This window comes from Cyanistes caeruleus, chromosome 8 (genome assembly GCF_971803275.1).
Source record: "Cyanistes caeruleus chromosome 8, bCyaCae1.hap1.1, whole genome shotgun sequence".
In the NCBI taxonomy this organism is placed as follows: Eukaryota; Metazoa; Chordata; class Aves; order Passeriformes; family Paridae; genus Cyanistes; species Cyanistes caeruleus.
Genome location: NC_141708.1, coordinates 15,282,020 through 15,298,998, shown reverse-complemented (window position 1 = coordinate 15,298,998; position 16,979 = coordinate 15,282,020). Strand labels below are relative to the sequence as shown.

General features: G+C 36.5%; 1 protein-coding gene across 10 annotated transcripts in view; it reads left to right on the top strand.

Annotated features, from left to right (window-relative positions):
• Window positions 1-16,979, top strand: part of DNTT (DNA nucleotidylexotransferase) — a 154,107-nt gene that overhangs the window by 75,986 nt on the left and 61,142 nt on the right. For 8 of the 10 annotated variants that reach the window (XM_086898965.1, XM_086898968.1, XM_086898970.1 and 5 more), the window contains 2 exons: window positions 6,327-6,452; window positions 16,330-16,500. In XM_086898965.1, the coding sequence (XP_086755091.1) occupies window positions 6,327-6,452; window positions 16,330-16,500 (297 nt within the window). The remainder of the gene's footprint in view (window positions 1-6,326; window positions 6,453-16,329; window positions 16,501-16,979) is intronic. The other 2 variants (XM_023929694.2, XM_086898967.1) reach the window with 1 other exon arrangement.

The following is a 16,979-nucleotide window of genomic DNA, read 5'->3' as shown; positions in this document are numbered from 1 at the left end:
TGGTAATGCTGAATTACTGTGTCATTACAGGTTACAAACTGGTAATACAGAATCGCAGAACGGTTTGGGCTGGAAGGGATCTTGGAGATCATCCAGCTTCCACTGCCCTGCCATGGGCAGGAACACTTTCCGCTAGATCAGGTTGCTCAAAGTCCCAATTAGCTTGGCCTTGAACGCTTCCAGGGATGGGGCAGCCACAGTTTCTCCGGACAGCCTGTTCCAGTGCCCGCACAGAAAAGAATTTCTTCCTAATATCTAATTCAAATTTTTCCTCTGCTGGTATAAAGCCATTACACTCTGTCCTATCACTGTGCCCTTGCAACAAGTCTCTCTGCAGCTCTTTTGTAGCCCCTTTAATTACTGAAAGGCTGCTGTCAGGTCTTCCTGGAGCCTTAAGAGGCTGAACACCCCCAGCTCCTCTGCAATATCCATCAATGAGGCACTTGTTGCTGTTCTGGTACCTGTGGTATTTGCTCAAATACCTCAGTATCATGGTAAATATCCCAGTGAGAGCAGTGCATTTCAATGGGCTGTTGATGGAATACTTGGCCTCCTCAAAACAACATTAAAATATTACAACTTTGCTGTTGCAGGGTGCTCAGCTAACAGCTGGGCCCTTGAAGGACCTGTGGAAAGAAGACTGATGCAGTATGTGGATATGTGTTTACAGACTTGGCACCATCAAGTAAAATTGTGCTAAGAGAAAAAATAGTTTGATTGTATTTTATTATCTCTCAATGGAAGCTGTAAGTCACAAGATATTGCAAATGGCAAGCTAATTATTTGATGCATGGTGTTTGACCTTGAAGCAATGGATGACAACGTTTTCCTCTGATCTATATCTGACAAATTATCTGCCAGTTTCTCAGACTGGAGCGTAGTGAGCAGCAGTGGTACTGGATAGCTCGGCACAGCCCGTGAATGATGGGGGTTTGGTGGGAATGCCAGGCATGCTGTGCCCAGCTTGTGCCACTGAGCCGTGAAATAGGCCCAGCACTGCAGCTGGATGAAGCCGTTCTCTCGTTCTGCGCCTGCCTGAGCCTCGCAGGGATGGGTTTAATGTGCACCAGCGAAGAAATTGATTCATGTGTCAGGAGAACTACAAGTCTGATCTAAAGCTCTCTGAAGTAAAGTGAGGGATTCCTGCTGATTCCTGAGGATCTGGATTAGGCTCTGTGTGAACTGTGACCACACTGTAACCACAGCAGGATGTGCAGCATGTGCCCTCCTCTGAGGCACAGAATGCCTGAATATTTAACAGCAACGTTGTGCTGTTGGCTGCTTCTTCTTTTTGGTATTTAGATTATGAAGGATGATTCATAAATACTGTCCTTTCCCAAGAAAAACTGTAGCTCCTGATTATTTTTTTCCAGTCATATTGCATTTTCATTGCCAGAAAATATTTTCCAGGTTTTTATATATAAGAATAACTGTTTAATAACAGTTTGGGCTGGGGGGAGGGGAGAGTGAATACACCAGATGGAGCTGTCGCCCTCAGACTCAGCATGATTCCATGACAGAATGTGTGTTTATATTTGAAAACCTTCCAAGGATATATTTTTGCAATAAATTTATAACATTTTTCAGTGAATCGGCTGGAGGGAGAATAGACCAAAGAAATTAATACAAGAAAAAAACAAACCCAAAAGAAAGCCTTGTAACTACTGCTTTATTTTATCTTACAGGCCATAAAAATATAAATACATGGCATGCAAAGAAGTTCTCTAAACAAGTAATGCATCAAAACCATGAGCAAAATCCTGTGAACCTTCCTGAGAGTTTCACATCAGCATTAAAAGTAAACCAAATTGCCTTTTATGTACATTCTTAATTTCAGCAGCATGAGGAGACATATAGATTCAGATAGCTCAGAAAATATGCTTTGATAATTTTTTTTTCTTTTCAAAGAAATGCCTCTGTCTTTCTCCAGAATTCCTCCAATTTTGTTTTTTTTTTAAGTTGATGAGAAGGCAACTGCCTTAGTTTCATATAAAACATCCTTTGGAATATTGGTGGAGCGTAAACTTCTGAAAAAGGTATCAGCACTATCAGGAGGTCATTATTATACTTTGAGACTGGCTCTGCAAGTAAATGTGTCTGTTTTTATTGAAACATAAAGATTTTATGCTAATAAATGTAGAGTACAATTAGGAAGCCAGTGACAGCTATACTGTTATTTTTAAAGCTTATAGTTAAGACCAATCTTAATTTTATAGTTGTTCTAAAGTAATAAACATTTTGTAAAGCAAACAGGGAGAAAACAAAAATTCTAGGAGCGTAGCAAATTTAAAAATAATTTTATTGTTGCGGTGTCACCATGCTAATTCTTTTTTTTTGCCTTGAGAAATGAGGAAAGATTGAAGTAAAGGTTAATTTTCTTTTTAAGTACTAGACTGAACTCATACATAATGTAATTTAATTGGAATTTCACTGAAGACAAATTTGGTTCGTTATGTCAGACTTGTAAAATGTGAAATGAAAGTGAATTAACAAACCTTGAACTCAAGCTAGATCATGAAGGTTTTGAAGTAAAAGGAATGGATTGCAGTGGGGGAATGTTTTGGGTGAAATCTTGTTCCCGTGTAGTTTTGTGGTCAAATTCCCATTAATGTCAATAGCAGTAAGGTTTCATCTTTCACATCCTACAGTAGCCTGTTTGGAAGGTTATTCTTCATTCAGGACATTTGTTTTACTGCATTAGTAAAAAGAAATGCCCTTCTCCATGCAAAACAAGGGGAATAGAGTCAGAGTTACAGACCATTAGCTAACATTCTAATTACAATTGTCATTAAGGTACATCTTTCTGCAGTAGTGAATGATCCAAAAGATGCTCTGATGTTAGTGATTTATAGAGAATAAAAGGTTGGTTGACCAGATTTAAGATGGACAGAATTACTATTGATTCATTCGGTCACAGTTGGCTTTTAGGGTTAGTAGCCATCATTTAGTTTAATAAGCTTTGGAAATATGGTAGCCAAATATCTGCTTTAAAAGGGAAGCAAAATATTTCTGTGGCAAAGGTCAGCCCTTGTGCAGAGACACCTTTCCTACTGCAAGTAGATGAGTATTCTTGACAATAGCAGGACTGGGACAGGAGTTAATACACAAGGGCATCCCCACGTGCTGGAAAGCACTGATGTTTCCTGGGTTATGGAAGAGAAAGAGGCAGAGGGGAGGCTTTCAGAGGGATGAAAAGAGAGGAAGAGATCTGTAAGGGTTGCTGCATACTCAAGCCTTAAGAACTGTGCTGTGCCTGCATCTGTTCTGCCTTTTCCTCAGTCAGAACCTAGAAGTTGTTAGCTAAGTTTTTTTGTTTTGTTCGGTTTTTTGTTTTGTTTTTATTTGTTTGTTTTTAGTTTTTTGGGGTTTTTTTGTTTGTTTTTCCTAAAAAAGGAAAGAGATTTATTTATTTGAACAAAGGATTTTTCTCCACATTAGGGAAAGAAAGTGCCATCTTTTGATCCTTTGTCTTATGTGTCAGGGAAGCATCTCACTGTTTCACTGTGGAAGAGAGAAGCTGTAAGTAATGGAAGAAATCCTTCATACTGACAGTCAGAGTTTCTCAGGAAATAAAAATGAAACTTATCAACTCTCTGCCTTCTCTTCATAAAATGCTGGATATCAGAGGACTTTATTATTTGGTCAGTGCTGCCTGGGCTTTACAGAGCTGCTGGCTGGCTGTCTCTCTGCACTTCATTCACTGCTGCTTTATTTTCTCCCTGTTATTTCCCTATGCCATTATACTTCGTGGTGTGTTAAAAAATAATTTGACAAAGAGCAAGGTAGTTCCCCCCAAGATTAATTCTGCAACCAAGCCTGTCTGCTTTACAAATTGATGCTAGTGGTAAAGGCTGTTTCTCCTGCTTATTCCATGTGGAAAATGTCACTGTGAAAGAGTAGCAAGTGACATTCACTGCAGCCTGGATGTGGGGTGGAAACTCTGACTAGCTCTAGTGATTAAGTAGCCTACACATTTGGATATTTTTCAGTGATTGTTCCTGTACAGTGTACTGCGATTTCTTTTTAATGTAAAGTTATCCAAAAAAAGATGCATTTTTAATGTTTGTATTTTTCCATTTTTCTCTTATTTGTAGTTGTTTCTTCCAGTACTAGAAATTATTTTTGCTGTAATGAGTTTCAAAGATTCCTTGTTCTTATACTGTAATTACTATTGATGGAAGTTTAGGTTTGTCCTGTAATCTGTACAAACAGTTTTTTTCCCATCTGGTTTTCCCACCAGATAGAAGTATCAATTCAGCTCATGTTCTGCTGCTGATAGATCATTTCTATAGTTCGCATGCAGGCATCGTGATATACCCTGCAAATCAGACTGTAGCAATTATTTTTTACGAGATGTTTTTGCTGTTAGTATCTATCCAAAGTTTCTTCTGTTATATATAATCAAGCCAAGCTAACTAAATGCATAAATTTTACTGATTAAGGAAAATGCTCAACTATCTTTGCTAAGGCAGGATTAGGATGTTTATATCCCGTCTATCACACTCCTAAATGGATAGATTTTCTGCATTAGCTTTGCCCTACTCCACAGTACCAGCTAATGCTGCACGTAGGGCTCTTGCTCTTTGTGTGTCTGTGTCCTAGTGAAGGTAACAGCTTATTATATATTCTATTCAGTAACATTCTGTTTGTTCACAGTCCTTGCAGCTGGCACTATCATTTCAAGCAGTATATTAGCACTAATCAATCATAGTTTATATGATTTAAAATCAATTTTAAAATATAATTCATTAATGTGTGCAGAAGTGGATGAGTTGTGCTGTTGTCCTAACTGAAACCCATTTTGGTTATTCCCAAGGCTGGTCTTACACATAAAATAGCTTTCCTCCTTTCAGGGTATGCTAGGAAAACCACCATATAATTCACTGCTCCTTCAGTTGTGCAAGCAAATACCTTTTGTGTGTGTGTGTGTGTGAATACTGTTATTTAACTACTTCATATCAAATACAAAGGCAATTCGGCATAAAATTATAATTGGGGGTATCGTTATGAAGATATACACAGGTCTGCTAGCCTTTTGTCTGTGTGGTTGGATAAAGGGGAAAAAGGGCTCATCATTCCATTATTGGTGTGAAAATTTATTTTCTGTATCTTCATGATTTTTTTTATTGTTATTGTTGAACCCTTTCCCCGTGGCTTTTGGATAGTTCAGTGCAATAGGTTTTTGACACACCTGCTAAAAGTTTTCAAGCAAAAAGACCAAGAACAAAAAATACACAGAAATTCTGAAGGAGCTTCATCTTTCTGAAGTATTTCAGATTTGGCACATGAAACAAAGTGAAGGAACTGAAGGACTGGATACATAAAGCAGCAGAAAACCAGTGTGAGATTGCCTTTTCTAGGGGCTTCCTAGTCAGGACTTTCACATGATGAGAATTTGCGCTCAGGAATGTCTTTTGCCCATGGGGATATGACTCTGAATCCTGCCTTTCAAGAGAATTCCCATCTTTCAGGGGTGGGTTGCCCACAGACCTGTATGACTTTGGTCTATTTTGCATGGAGCAAAATTAGGTGAGGAGTGAATGAGCATGGAGGCAGCCTGGAGATTAGGAAATGCCTGTTCAGGTCTTGGCATTTGCTCCTTTTCCTTGCTTTGCTAAATGTGTAAAAATGATGTCTGGATTGGATCAGCACTGATGGAAATTGGCTCAGGGAGAGCCACATCACCAGCTGGCTATTGGGTGAAAAAAGGGTGGTGATTACTCTTCTGTAACTATTTATAAATGTTTCCTTCACTCTAGAGTGCTTCCAAAATTGAACATTTAGCTTAATGAATTAAATCCAAAAGAAAAAGAATTCTATCATTTTACCTGCAAGAGGGGAGAAAACTCTATTTCCAATTAATACAAAATTTTTTCCTCCACTAATGAATTTAGCTACATACTGAAAAAGTCAGTTGAACATTTCTATTTGGTCTAATATCCCTAATCTTGTATTCAATAATCTAGTGTTTTAGAGCTTTTCTGCTCTTAAAGCTTTGTAGTTTTTCAGATTTACTGTAATAGTGAGAGTAGTAGAGACACACATTATCTAGAAAGACTTTTTTTTTTAAATGGCAGTGCCATTGAAAACTCCTTGCGAGAACTTACTACAGAAAATCCAAAATCCCAGTAATCACTAGATAAACTCTACTGTCAGTCCAACCAATGTGAAATCAACTGTTTTTCATTGGATGATGACAGCAACATTATTATTTTCTTGCCTGCTCTTCAAAGGTTTGTATTTTGGGCTTGTGAAATGTACTTTTTTGTATTTTTAAGCTATTTGCCATGTGTGTCACTAACTCTTCTTTTTTTTACCCTTGTTAGGAGCAATGCCAATATCCTTCTTTGAATACACCTGAATTGGAAATGCCAGCATTTATTGCAACAAAAGTATCTCAGTATTCATGCCAGAGAAAGACAACTTTAAATAACTACAACAAGAAATTCACGGTAATATTTATTCTATCCATAAAATAAAAACTAGTGTAATTAGAATAATTACTATAATACTTGCCTCAGTATTTTCTGTAGCACCCTCAGCAAATTCATGAGTAAACAGGCAGCGTAATAACAATTAAAAAAGTTATAAATCTGCCATACTTAAATTAAAATTGAGTGCAATCTTAATTGCATCCTCTAAGTGTTGCTGAGAGCTTAACACAGTGGATCTTTAAATACATTAATAGCTTGTAAACACATGAATTTTTAAAACAAATGATAGAATAACATTCCAAAAATGTCTTTTTGCCTTTCATCACAGTCTTATTTGACAAGCTGGAAGTATGATAAACAAAAGTTTGGTTTAGGTGAGTCCAAGGTTCTTCACAGTTGCTGTGCTGCCTTTTGGTTTGCCAAGTGTCCAGTTCTTCAAAGTACATGAAGTATGTTCTAAACTTCAGATTTTCACAGCTGAGCAGTTATGAAAAGAGATTGCATGTTAAATACTTCAACATCACAATACCTCCTTTGAATTGTCTAGTTAAATAGAAAACTTGGAGACTGTCATATATCCTAGTTAATGCTCAGAAAATTGCACATTTCAGAGGGTATGAAGGGTCTGAGTCCTCTGGTCTAAATTCCTTTGGAGTTACTGTGCTTAATGGCTCCTCCTGGCTGGCTCTAAATACTCAGTGACCACTATTCAAAACGAAACATTTCTCAGAGACTCTAATGTAGTGCACTCTAAATATATCTGGCATAGTTGCATGCACATGTTTCAACTATAGCATCAAACACCTCCTCATTTTTCTAAAGCTTTATTATTTATTTTGTTATTATTTACAATTTTTGATTCTACTTTGTGTGCTCCTGTAAATACATACAAATATTTCAAGGAAATATTTTTTGCAAGATACATATAAAAAGAATAGCAACAGATACCAATTATTTGTGGATATAAACCCTTTAGAAGGTAAATACTAAAACCTCTGGGAATTCAGAACTAAAGATAAACCTACAAGAAACTCAAAAATGTCTTGATCTGGGAACACACAGTTAAAAATTAAACAACCTGAAATTTGTCTTGCAGTTATGCTTTGAAATAATCAGCAATTACATCAAATATATGTTGCTATTTATGGTAGTCAAGTAGGTTAAACTGTTTGCTTATTTACAAAAAGTCCCTTTTTGAGCAACGTGATGGGAGTTGAGTTTTGACCCTGTTTTGATATTGATCTAGAGACCTCCTGAGGTGCCTTCCAACCCAATGTTTCCAACATTCCCAGAACTGCTTCTTTTGAAATGGCTGCATTTCCCCACCTCCTGCTAGAAAAGCAAAGCTGATTGTAACCATTTAATCTTTTGGAAGCAGCAGCTCTTTTGCAATGTTTATAAGTATCAAATATAAGCTGCTGTAGGGAAAATGTCAGACCAAACATAGTATGACAAAACATTATGTAAAATACCAAACCTCTTGGAGAAGTAGGAATTGTCTTAGTTATACACTTCCTGAAATCAGTAGAATGTGGGACCTGGCTCTTTGATGAATTTTCTGTATTACAACATTTTGTCAGACATTCTAAAGGGAAAAAATTAAAAGAAGTGTGACAGATAATGGCAAAGTAAATGGCCTTCTGGTTGCTCCCAGAAGGCACAAAGTTGTTGATTTAATTGTCATTAGCATTTAGCCCACATTCATTGAACAGTTTCTGTTATACCTTGTGTTTCACAGAGGCAGTCCCTAAATTATTTCCAGGTTTATCAATGCAGCAGTCTTAATGGCAAAGTACAGCTTGTATTTGGTGAGTCAGTTTAGCTGAACACATGACAAGTGGGGCAGTTTGATGATGGGAGTACTGAGAGTCCCTACTGTCACCCATTGTCATCAAACATTTCTGAGTCTGGGTAGACACCGGTCTGTTTTGTGGTGACCAAGGTGTCAGTTTTTCATCTTCGACATATTTTGAGAGTAACTTCTCTGAGTTCATGCTGTGTTTTGTTTCTGGAGATGGAACTGGGTAAGTTTATATTCTCTGAGTCTGTCTAGAATCAGCATCTTTACAGTTGTAGTGGAACTCATTGGAGCTGCTGCTCTTACTCCTCACAGCCGAAGCTGGCAACGACAGCTGAAGGGTTGGGTGTTTATGGACTGCCAGAACTGGCCCATGCCTTGGAGAACTGTTAGTCTGTCTAATGCCACAGGAGCCTGATTTTTAGATTTGCTGTTGTTTCGTTGGCTCTGTATTAATCCTGTAATTCACGTTCTCAAATAAAAGTGTTCCAACAGATTTTTCAGTGCAAGCACTTAGCAAATGCACTGAAGCATTGGTATAATTCACTTGTGCATGCTGTGGGCAGCCAACCATTAAATGACAGTTTTTCCCTGGGTCAATACCATACATCCTGAAAATTGGGTCCAAACTATCTTGAGTTATGTGTTGATGGTAGCACTTTGTTTTAACAACCTTATTCTGTGAGTCAGGCTTGTTCCCTTTTCTTAGAGATCTTCTGTTTTCTTTGGTTAGTTTGTTTTCTGCTCATGCCCAAAATGGTACAAAGCTATTATTTGCTAATGCATTCTTCGATGAACTATTACTGGACTTTGCCCTGATATGTTGTATCCAGTTCCCCTTTCAAATAAGGAGTAGTTGTGTTGAGAAAGTGTAGTAATTACATTGGGACAGTCACTAATAGGCAGCAATGTGGGTGCAGCAGGATTTGCATGTCCTGGTTTCTTGGGAGAGGCATTTTTGGGGACTTGATTTCTGAAGAAATTGATAATTAGTAATCCTTTTTAATCTTGAGTCCTATTCTGCATATATTTCATAATGAAGGACCACATATTAAAAAAAAATAGCAGAGATATTTGATGAGAGCTCATGAGAGGAAAAAGTGGTGGTTTAATATACTAGGTACAATTTCTATGTTCTAATGTCTCATATTTCCTGTCTGTTGTAGTAGCCAGAAAATAACTTGCAGAAAGTTACAACAAACCAGTTTTACACATGGAAGAAGCTACAGAAGGGTTGACAAGAATAGCAGATGCCAAGGTTTCATTATTGTGATCAGTATGGGGCAAATCCCAGTCAAATAATTTATGAGCTGTTGTGTAGTAAGACTTGTTGTGTGAAGAATACACTAAAAATGTCAGATGCCAAGAAGCAGACAGTAGAAGCATGTTTCAGTTCGTGGAGTAGAAATGCAACTGCTTCAGACTTGGTCTTTGCAGCCTCTGGGTCACTGAGTGCTGTGGCCTCGGGGTGTGCAGGCTGAGAGCCCCTGCCACAGGCTTTGCTGACCTGGGTGGTCCAGGAATTCACCTGAACACATCGCCTGACTCACAGGTGAGCTGTGGCTGCTCAGGTAGGTAAAGCTGCAGTGCAAAATAGCAAATCCTTTGGGTAGAGTCTGTACCCTAGCAAGTTTCCTTTATGTTCACCTGAAATATTGAAATTATTATGGGATATAAATTTACAATATTGTTCTCTGGCTTATTTTGGAGCTTCCCTCTCCCACTGAAAATGCACACTTGGAGGCTGCATTGTGTTTTCCTGTGCTAAAATAAAAGGAGTTGTTCTGCTGTGCCCAGGAGGGGCTGTTGGATTTGAATACTAATATCAGACCGCAATAAAATTTGAAAAGACATTCTTCTGTGAGAAAAATACAATTTAATTCTTACAGAAGAAACTAATTAAGTCAGAAGCAAATGGTTTTGTGATTCTGAGGCTTATTGCTAGTGCTGCTGGATGTTACTTTGCTTTGGCTGTTACTCATGGTAATGAGAATGTGGAAGTTTAGCACAGGAAAGATGCCTGGGTTCCTATCCACTATGTTAGAGAAAAATAAAAAAGAAATATTTCTTTCGTCTTTTGTATCTACAGAAAAATGTATCAGTTATGCTAGTGGCTCAAGCAGTTGTTATTATTATTATTATTTCATTTTAAAACATACCTCAGAAGATCCTCAATTTTAGTTTTATAATGAACTTGGGAGCTGTGTAGTAGAAAACCACTAACTGAATGAATACTCTTAATAACATGTAGTGTCCCACTGACATAGCTTGCTTTAGTAAAAATTCTCCAGACTGCACCTCTGAATTATGATGTGAATGTGTGCCAAGTGCATGCCTATTCAAAATTAATTGACAGTTTGGTCTAAGTAGTAAATATGTATTCAGATTTTTAAGATAAATGGGAAGGTGCTTCCTAAAATACGGATTATAAATACATCTTTACTTTTCAGCAGTTTAAATTTGTATGATACAGTAAGTCTATGTTGCTTTCTTTGACCATATTAATATATGTAATCTACATTTTGTATTTCTTTTTGCAGTGTCTCTATTATGTAGTCCATTTTTATGTGATTAACACTAACTGCATTTCTGTGCTGAGTCAGCAGAGCTTTTTTCACATTTGTATTATTTTCTTTTACATAATGTGGAATAATAAGAGAACTTCTCATGAATTCCATTATGTTTCAAGAAATGAACTTGTTCATTAATATGAGGAGCAACTGGAACTAACATATTTATTTCTAGTAACAGTGTTTATGCAGGGACTCTGAGGTCATGCACATTATGCTTTTATTGTTACCTTCTCAGCTCCTTTGTTCTTCTAGCTGATATAAAATAACATGATAAAATCTTTGGGTCAGGGAAAGTGCTGGGCTTTTCAGTCCAGATAGAAAACAAAACAAGCCGACTGAACAAAAAATAATTTCATTTATTTGGAAGTCACTTTAGTCAATATTGCAGGTTAGCCAAAATTGCTTAACTCTTCTTGAAATAATCACCTGGAAGAATTTATTTTCTCTCTCAGCCTATACAAAGGCCATTCATGTGCCAGATATCTCTTCCTAATAAAATACAAGATTGAGATTTACAGTGGTGAGAGGGAGAGGAAAATTATTTGAATGAAAGCAGAATTCTAAAACTTTGGTCAGTTTTGAATGGTCATCAAACATGATGTGATGAGAAGTAGGAACTGTCCTTTGGATTTGCAACCTATTAAATTAACAGGTGGAAAAAAGTGATTGAGAGAGGAAGCAATTTAACTCAAATTGCCATTCTGAGTGTAACAGTTTTTCAAGCACATACCGCGTAAGATTTTTGGTTTTTTAATCACAATTTGCTATTTAGCTCTTTGGCAGATTGAACTTACATGTACAACAGCATGTGAATATTTTTTAAGTTTGTGCTGCAGTAGTGTTTGCAGACTCAAGTAAGACAGGGGCCTTTTTTATGAGAGATGCTGTGACAATGATGCACATTGTGAAAGCATTCAAGCCCTGGAGGGTTCACAGGCCTAACAGAGAGTGAATGGAAGGTGCCAAGAGAAACAATGGTAGGGAGGTGTGAAGCAGCTTTCCAAGGTCTCACAGCAAAGTTGTGACTGTAACACAAGTGCCCTCTCCATGAAGCTGTAAGAAATTATTTTCAAAACAGATTTGATTTAAAATATGTTTTTTTGTGTAATATGTGTGATTTCTGTTCTAGAAGTCTTAGACTGAGTTAACTAAAGATTGTTTTGCAAGTGGTAATGGACCTGCTGTGATGTTGTTGACATGACCAGGATAGTATGAAATAGCTCATGGGACCATTAATTTGTTTTGCTTTTCTGCATGACTTGTACTCTGATAACCATGCTGAATGTTATTGGGACTAGCACGGTCTTACTGATTATCATTTTTTTCTGAGAATCATTCTCATATACTAGTTGAGAATCTCTCACTTCCTGTTGGTTTCATGAGTGATTTTTAGCATTTATAGTATTTTACTCTGCATATTTTTGCATATGTAAGGTGATTACTGATAACTTTGTGTTGTTGATGATATTTTATCTTATTAATTCTTAAATACCAGTTATTAAATCTGAAATTGTGGAATGTTTGTTGGTTAGAATTCTTCAGCATTCATTCAGAATTCTTCTCTATATATTTCCCCTTTCTTATTTTTAACACAATTCAGCAAAATCTTATTGTTCTTTTGGATCTGACCCACTGGCATCTGGAAGTGCATTTAAGCCCCAAATTTTTCCATAGTCCAAGTCTAACCAACAAACATTCCACAATTTCAGAGATGGAAGTAAAATTTTCAATAACTGAAGAACTGAAATGTATCCCAGCTCTGTTCCATATTTCATTAGAGCAGACCCTGCAGAGTACTCTGAAGATAATGAAATTCCCATGTGCTGGAAATCTCTGGAAATTTAGTTTCCTTTTAAACTGGTACTTTTTAAACAGGCAACCTGAATATTGATCTGATTGATAAAGTGAAGGTGAGGTGCTTCATGTAAGACATGAACTTTAGAGAAAATGTTCAATAACTTTTTATATTGCCAAAAGTAGACTTCACCAGAGATCTATTAGATTGTAGATTTTTCTTAAACACTATTACAGTTTTGTATGCTTTTCCTCTCTAGAATATTACTCAATATGGTCCATACTGTTAAATAGACAGCAAGTCCAGCTGTTCTCTTTTTTTAAAGAAATGTTTTATCAAAAAGAATGTTAAAAGTAGTTTTATGTAAAAGACAGATCTGTAATTAGCTGCAGCATTTGCAGGCTATGTGGTTTTTTTGCACAGAGAATAATGAATATTCAATACTCTTTAATTGTTTATTTTAAACAACTTAATGAGCTTCACAGAGACAGGAAAACACTGAAAAATGTAAACTAGGATCATAAAAATGTTTTGATTATATTTTCTCATTGACTATCAACAGCCTCTGAGTAAAATGCTTCATGTGATTGTATTTTTCAATAGTGATGGTGACACAGCTTTTCTGAGAACTGCCCTCCTGGCAGTGGGAAGGCACTGACACCTCTCTGCAGCAGGGTTGGTGCTGGTATATGCAGACACAATTATCACAGTGGCTGATTATTCAGTGTAGAACACTTACCAGATGTGCATGTGAGAGGCTGCCTTTTGGGAGTGGGAAAAAACATCCCACGACTTTTTGAGCACTCCAATCAAAACTGGCTTTGCCAGTCTCTGCCATTATTAACACATGTTGATGAGCAGCTGCTTTTGGGATCCACTTTTCTGGTTATGTTTTTCAGTATAGACTATTTAAACAAGAATGTAGCAATTACATCATTTTAGCTCTGCCCCTGATTAATGCTTTTGGTAGTAACTAGAGTAAGAAATTTCTTGCCAAACACTGCTTTCTTGAGTATTTATGTATACAAATTATAAAGAAAAAGAAATCAAAAGTAATCTTAATTTTGTGAGTTGACCTATAAATCTCACTTGAAGCAACAATTAGCATATTCTATTCCATAGTAAGAAAGAATCTTTGGGAGAACATCCAGAAAACCCCACAGCACAGGAAAAATCTGATTCCTGTTGCCCCACTTGTAAAATACATTTCCCCATTTGCTTTGAAGCACTGTCTGTGCTGTGTCTTTTCTTCCATATGCAAACTGGGATGAATCCATGTTGCTCATGACCTCAAACTGGTAATTTCACCTTTCTCTGCATTAGTTCTCTTTCTAAATGGGAACTATAATGTTCCTGTCTTTTACCAGAAAGTGTGTAATTATATACAATATAATCTGTCAACTAAATAAATATCTTAAACTTGAAAAAAAATAAATAAATAGGCAGTTGAATAAATCCAACAATTAGATATTGCAAGAGTTTTAGGGACAGATGTTAGGAAGTTAAGGCTTGTGCATTATTTTTCTGATAAATTTTTGTTTGTTAGGTTTTTTTCCCCAAAGGAACATTCTCCCTCCTCTTTTTGATTCCTTATACCTAAGGGCTAGCTGAATGTAAATGATAGTTGAAACTTCCAGATCAGGCATGTTGCTAAACAGCTGTCCTTCTCATGAGCTCTTTCAGGAAATATTATGAAAATGGAATTTCACAGCCCTTACTAATGAGGATAGCTGGTAAATAAATATGCAGCTCAGAGGAGGATTCTTAGAGTGAGGCAGACAACAGGTGACTGACTCTTAGGGAGACCAAGGAGTGAAGTTCTACTGATGATATAGAATAAAGCAAATTGTAGCAACCCCTATTTTTATACACCTTAACATATCAGTGCAGGAGAAAAAAAGGGGAAAAGTGGTTTTCTTCAGCTATGGTACCTATTTCCTTCTGAGGAAATACTGTCAAAACAATTAACATCTCATTTTTTGTTTTGTTAAGAGGAATGTTTTGCAAATCGTAGGGTCAGCAAAGACAATGTTTTATTGAAGATTTAGAGTAAAACCTTCATTTTCTTACAATGAGATTATAATGTTTATTAGATAAACAACACACCGTATCAGATGGTCTATTTTTATAAAACCAACCCAACAATGAAATGCAATATGTAAATAACCTACATTCATTATGAAAAGCATGTTTAATTTTAAGGAATTTTTCTATTTCAGTGATCTAAACCATGGTAGCTCAAGTAAAATCTTGTTGTTGTTTAAATGAGGCTGTATTCATTCAATGCAGGGTATAGCTGCTGTTTTCTATTCCATAGATATTATAAAGAGCTGACTTCACTGGATTTTTTTTGTTATATCAGTTAGTGGGCTTGGGACAGATTTGCCTGGAGGTATTACACATATAGCACTGAGGATGTACAAGGCCTGCTGGTTCTTACTGGCCTTTATCTTCCAATATAAAGCACACAAAGGAAAAGCTAAAATTATTTTTCTTTAAACTTTATAAACTGTATATTCATTATAAATGAAATAAAATTTGAGACTAAACATGAACAGTGAGGAAAAAGATACTCAATCTTTTTTCTTCCTGCTTTCCACTGCAGTCATTGCTCTGGTAAGCTATTTGTTGTCTCTTGATTTTATTCATATCTATTCCAAAACCATTTCTGAACCTGGCCTACAGTTGTGGGAAGTGGTAATTGCAGGCAGATGCACACTGACAGCCACTTTCCCAGATTCTAGGTAAATATTCTGAGCAGTGAAAGTCTCACTGCTAGAATACTCACCACTCTAGCAGTGGTCCACTCTCACACATTTCTGAAGAAATCACTTAATTTTAGTCTTGAAATTTTTTGGGGTCTGTGCAAGATTTCACTCAGAACTTGATTTTCCAGCTGTTAATCAACTAAAAACCTTCTAAGTACTTAGGTTATTCACAAAGTTATTTTGCAGCATTGGCTTTCTCAAAAACTGATATTCTAAAATGGCAAACAGCAACAAAATTCATCTCCACCACTATGTGTTCTGCTCCCTGCATTTAATTTATAAAATTTGTTGCTATTAATATATAATTTTTTATATATTTGAGGAAGGAAACAGACCTCATATGGGTTGTTTAGAAAAAAAATAACTATTTGAACATTCTTCAGGTATTTTTGAATGCAATATTAACCAAACCATGGGTATCTAAAGAACCATAAAGAAAATGGGTTTCTATTTGCAAGGTTATGCATCTGACAAAGGAGGAAATGGAGAGTTTGTTCCCTAAATTACAAATTAGAAGTGGCTACATGTTCAGAAAGATTAAGGTGGTTTCCAGTATTGCCACAGATTCCTGTTTGGCTGTGTCTGAAAATGCAAATGTTACATGTTGATCTGCTGGATTGCTTGTGCTTGGGCATAATTCTAAAAATTATGATTCTATTTGACACTGATTTATAAGATCCACACAGAATACAGAAGGCAAATCTCACAAAAGATTTTCAAGCTTGGCTCTGCTAGAGATCAAAGTATTTTCTTACATTTGTCATTAAAATACCATTTATATGATACCTGGAAAACTTCAAGTTGTTATAAAATTAGTCTGCTTTTTTTATGAACTGTCTTTTCACCCTAGTGTAAAGAAATAATTCTAGAATTAGCATACAAAGTAACCTTTCTAAAGAGCATACTGAATATTTTAAGCTTTTATTAAACTTTTTTTTTCCTCCACCTCCCCCTGTCCCAGGATGCCTTTGAGGTAATGGCTGAAAATTATGAGTTCAAAGAAAATGAAATACTCTGCCTGGAATTTTTAAGGGCAGCTTCTTTGCTGAAATTTCTTCCATTTTCAGTAGCCAGAATGAAAGATATACAAGGGTTGCCCTGCGTGGGAGACCAAGTCAGAGATATCATTGAGGTAATGTACTTCTGAATTACCTGCCAATTGATTCCTTTACAGAACAACATTTACAGGTCAAGGAGAGGAGCACTGGTACCTGTGTGTATGCACACAACCTCCTGCATTTCCTTAGTAACAAGGTGTTGTCCATGTTTCTAATAATGGAATGATTTTTGGAAACCTTTTGTCATGACACAAGGCTCTGTCATGGAACCCCCACTCTTAGGAATGAGGGTAACAAGTGAATAAAAACAAGGGAATAAATAAAGCAGTATCAGCTTTGCATGTAATCTCTAAGGGCTCACTCTGATTTGGATGCAAGGGGTTAACTGTTAATAGTTTTGTTCATGTGGCTTCTGCCCTTGCCAACATCACTTTACTCACCTGAATGCTTTATTAGAAATATTATTTTTTGTGAAAGTGGTAAATATTTTAGTGCTTTAATGTTAAATCTTACCTTGCTACTTTATAGCAAGTTAAATATAGTTATAGCAGAG